This window comes from Lipotes vexillifer, unplaced genomic scaffold (genome assembly GCF_000442215.2).
Source record: "Lipotes vexillifer unplaced genomic scaffold, Lipotes_vexillifer_v1.1 scaffold708, whole genome shotgun sequence".
In the NCBI taxonomy this organism is placed as follows: domain Eukaryota; kingdom Metazoa; phylum Chordata; class Mammalia; order Artiodactyla; family Lipotidae; genus Lipotes; species Lipotes vexillifer.
Genome location: NW_006781346.1, coordinates 1,074,797 through 1,078,729, shown reverse-complemented (window position 1 = coordinate 1,078,729; position 3,933 = coordinate 1,074,797). Strand labels below are relative to the sequence as shown.

Genomic DNA, 3,933 nt, shown 5'->3' with positions numbered 1-3,933 from the left:
TGGTATAAGTGTTTGATGGATGCCAGGAAACCTCTCTGTTCCTGGTTTATAATGTTACTATCCAGGGGGCAGATCCAGGTTTTGTGAAGCTTTAAAGCTTAAAATAATGTTGGGGAGCCTCTTTGGAAAATAATTCAAAATTATAAATATAAAATTGATAGGCCCTCTGAGGGCCTAGAATTGGGGGAATGCAAGCAAGAAGCCCTGAAGTGTAAACCTCATCAGCTTCCCAGTCAATATTACGATAATACCTACCATTTATTAATTGTATATTATAAGCAGGTATTTTATTTGTAGTATTTCACAGCAACCAAGGGAGGTAGGTGGGCATTAGTATCTCCATGTTATAGATGAGGAAGCAGGCTCAGAGAGGTGACCCTGGATGCCACAGCCATAAAGCTAGGGGGCAGGGGCTGTGCTCTGGACTGAGGGCTCTGGCCTCAAGGGCCACAACTGAGACCCTTTTCAATTGGTGATGTCAAAGCCATGCCCCTGAGGGCTGTTCTGGACCTAAACCACCCCCTCCTGACTCCACTGTACCTTTCCTAGGCCTGGCCAGGGGCCCCCAGGATCCAGGGCTGGGGTAGAGGTTATGGGGTTGGACACTGGCCATCTCAGGGCACCATGTGGTGCAGCCTTGGTTCAAGTATCATGGCCTATTTAGGCAGAGGCTACATACGACTGGGAGGACAGCAAAACCCAGGGGTGAGCACTCGTTTTGAAAACACACAGGCCCAAAGTCTAATCCTGGATCTACAGCTTTCTGGTTGTACAGCAAGACACATGGCCTCAGTGAGCCTCCACCTGCTTACCCGTTGAATTGGAATAGTAACCACTTCTTTGTATTTTGAGCTCATTACATGTCCTTTTGTAAGGCAGTAAAGCTCCTGGTGGTGTTTGGCACACAGAAGCAATTAATCTAAGAATCCTATGGTTGCCATCAGTCCTAGTAGCAGCATAAACACCTCTGATTCCTGACCTCCCTTCCTCCCTTTTTTTTGCTTCCCACTGGCTATCTACCTTACGTTTGTTAGTATATATATGTCCATGTCTCTCTCTCGCCCTAACACACCTCACCCTTCCCCCTCCCCATATCCTCAAGTCTGTTCTCCAGTAGGTCTCTGTCTTTATTCCTGTTTTACCCCTAGGTTCTTCATAACATTTTTTTTTCTTAAATTCCATATATATGTGTTAGCATACGGTATTTGTCCTTCTCTTTCTGACTTACTTCACTCTGTATGACAGACTCTAGATCTATCCACCTCATTACAAATAGCTCAATTTCGTTTCTTTTTATGGCTGAGTAATATTCCATTGTATATATGTGCCACATCTTCTTTATCCATTCATCCGACGACGGGCACTTAGGTTGTTTCCATCTCCGGGCTATTGTAAATAGAGCTGCAATGAACATTTTGGTACATGACTCTTTCTGAATTCTGGTTTCCTCAGGGTATATACCTAGTAGTGGGATTGCTGGGTCATATGGTAGTTCTATTTGTAGTTTTTTAAGGAACCTCCATACTGTTCTCCATAGTGGCTGAACCAATTCACATTCCCACCAGCAGTGCAAGAGTGTTCCCTTTTCTCCACACCCTCTCCAGCATTTATTGTTTCTAGATTTTTTGATGATGGCCATTCTGACTGGTGTGAGATGATATCTCATTGTAGTTTTGATTTGCATTTCTCTAATGATTAATGATGTTGAGCATTCTTTCATGTGTTTGTTGGCAGTCTGTATATCTTCTTTGGAGAAATGTCTATTTAGGTCTTCTGCCCATTTTTGGATTGGGTTGTTTATTTTTTTGTTATTGAGCTGCATGAGCTGCCTGTAAATTTTAGAGATTAATCCTTTGTCAGTTGATTCATTTGCAAATATTTTCTCCCATTCTGAGGGCTGTCTTTTGGTCTTGTTTATGGTTTCCTTTGCTGTGCAAAAGCTTTGAAGCGAGCCTGGGTGCTCAGGGGGCCAGGGGGGGACGGGGACAGGCCGGGGCCTGCAGCTCAAGTCCCGCCCAGCGGGACTCCCTCCCTTCGGGAGGGCCGGCCGAAAGAACCGGTGACTCAGGGGCGGACGCTGTGGGGCGTCGCTCTTGGTTTAGCAACACAAATCCGCCAGCCGGGGATTAGGCCTGGAGGCGCCGCAGCACTGGCGGGCCAGGGTGGGGCGGGGTGGAGTGGTATGATGCTCCGTCGGTGAGGGCCCAGGTGGGGCTCGGCGATCGGCCCCTTGGGCCCGCGAGAGCCGGTTGGCGTGGTGACCCGGTGCGAGGACCGCGAAGCCTCCGGGATCTCGCTTCCGCCACCACAGGCCCCGCTCGCTTTCCACGCCCACTTCTTCGAGCCCCCCTCCGGGCGTGTCCCCTTCCACGGAACTCCCAGGGGCGAGCCCTAATTTCCAAGGAGGGGGACCGCCGCCTCTAGGCTGCCCCGTTCGGCAGCAAACCGGGCCGGGCGATGCCTCCTCTTGCGTCCCGAGCCTCCCCGTCTGCGCCCCGCCCGAGCAGGGCGCCGCCACGCGTGACGGTGCGCGCGCGACAGAACCTCCTGTCCCTGCGCCGGCTCCCTACGTGGGGGACGTGCAGGGAGATGCCGGGCTGTGGGGGATTTCGCGGCGTCGCCCGCCCCCTTTCCGGCACGGGGAGGAGCAGCCACCGAGCCCCCCCGACCCTGGCCCGGCCGCGACCGCCCGGCGCTGCAGAGGCGCGCGGCAGCCAATGGGCTCCGAGGAGGTGGGCCGGCTGGAGGCTGTCACCCTCGCGGGGACGGGAGCGCGGAGACTGGGAGCGCGCGAGCCGCCGCCGCGCCCCAGGTCGTGGGGGAGGAGCGGCCGGAGGAGGAGGAGGAGGAGCCGCGGAGCTGCAGCCCGGGGACCACTGCTCACCGAGGCTGCGGAGGACAGACGCCCGCCCCAAGCCTGCCGCCCCGCGACCCCGACCGCCAGCATGATCGCCGCGCAGCTCCTGGCTTATTACTTCACCGAACTGAAGGATGACCAAGTCAAAAAGGTGAGCCCCCGCCGGCGCCGCCGCCCGGCGCTCTGCCCGCAACGTTGCATTCCGGTATCCGCTCGCCGCCGCAGCCGCCTCCATCCTCCCGCGCCCAGCCTCCCCCAGGCCAGCATTGGTTGGACCGCAGGGCGGTGGGGAAGGCTTCGCCCTTTGATTCTTCCCGGGATCGTATGCGTGTGTGTGTGTGTGTGTGTGTGTGTGTGTGTTGGGGAGTGGGGGGGAGACCCCCGAGACTGGGCTGCCTGCAGTGTCCTTGAAACGGGATGTGGATGTCAAATGGGCCCCCGGGCCATGCGGGGAGGGTGACCGTGTGGCAACTGGTGGGTTGGTCCACAGGGCCTGTTTGGTACGGTCCAAGCGCCATGGGCGGAGGAGTGATCACAGAGATGCTGGGGAGGTGATCGCGCAGCAGGCGGGGGTGCTGGCTGGAGGCCATGCATCCCATATTTGGGGTTCCCGGTGGAGGGCGTCGGGTGCCCGGAGAAGCTGTCACCCCGGCTCTCCCAGTTGTTGCGGCTGCTCCTTAATCTGAAGACGGGGCGACCGGCACGGCTTCCTGGAACAAGGAGAAGCGTGGAGGCCACCGGAAACTTTGCTCATAGGCCTCAGGTCTGGAGCGGCATGTCTGAATGGAATTTTTTTATCCCTCTACGCGACCGCTCTGCTCTCTTAAGCTGTAATTTCCAGCCAGCCCAGGGAGCTCAAATAAGAGACCGGTCTTTTGAGTCGGATGGAGGCCTTGACATGTATGCTTGTGGCATGTGTGTACTTGCACAAGGACACATTTCCCTACCCTGAGGTATTGCTGCCTTTAACTTCTGTCTAACATAAAATCCTGTCTGCTGGCAGGTGTTAAAGGTGTATCTCTCCCTTATACCAGCTTTGGCGTCAAGTTTTTGAGAAACAGCCTAAGCTGTAGGGA

The 3,933-nt window shown here is 55.0% G+C and overlaps 1 protein-coding gene across 1 annotated transcript in view; it reads left to right on the top strand.

The window, feature by feature from the left end:
• Positions 1 to 2,819: 2,819 nt before the first annotated feature.
• HK1 (hexokinase 1) overlaps positions 2,820 to 3,933 on the top strand; it is a 74,111-nt gene continuing 72,997 nt past the window's right edge. Inside the window, exon 1 of the mRNA XM_007454569.1 lies at positions 2,820 to 3,008. Within this exon, the coding sequence (XP_007454631.1) occupies positions 2,946 to 3,008 (63 nt within the window). The 5' untranslated portion in view covers positions 2,820 to 2,945. The remainder of the gene's footprint in view (positions 3,009 to 3,933) is intronic.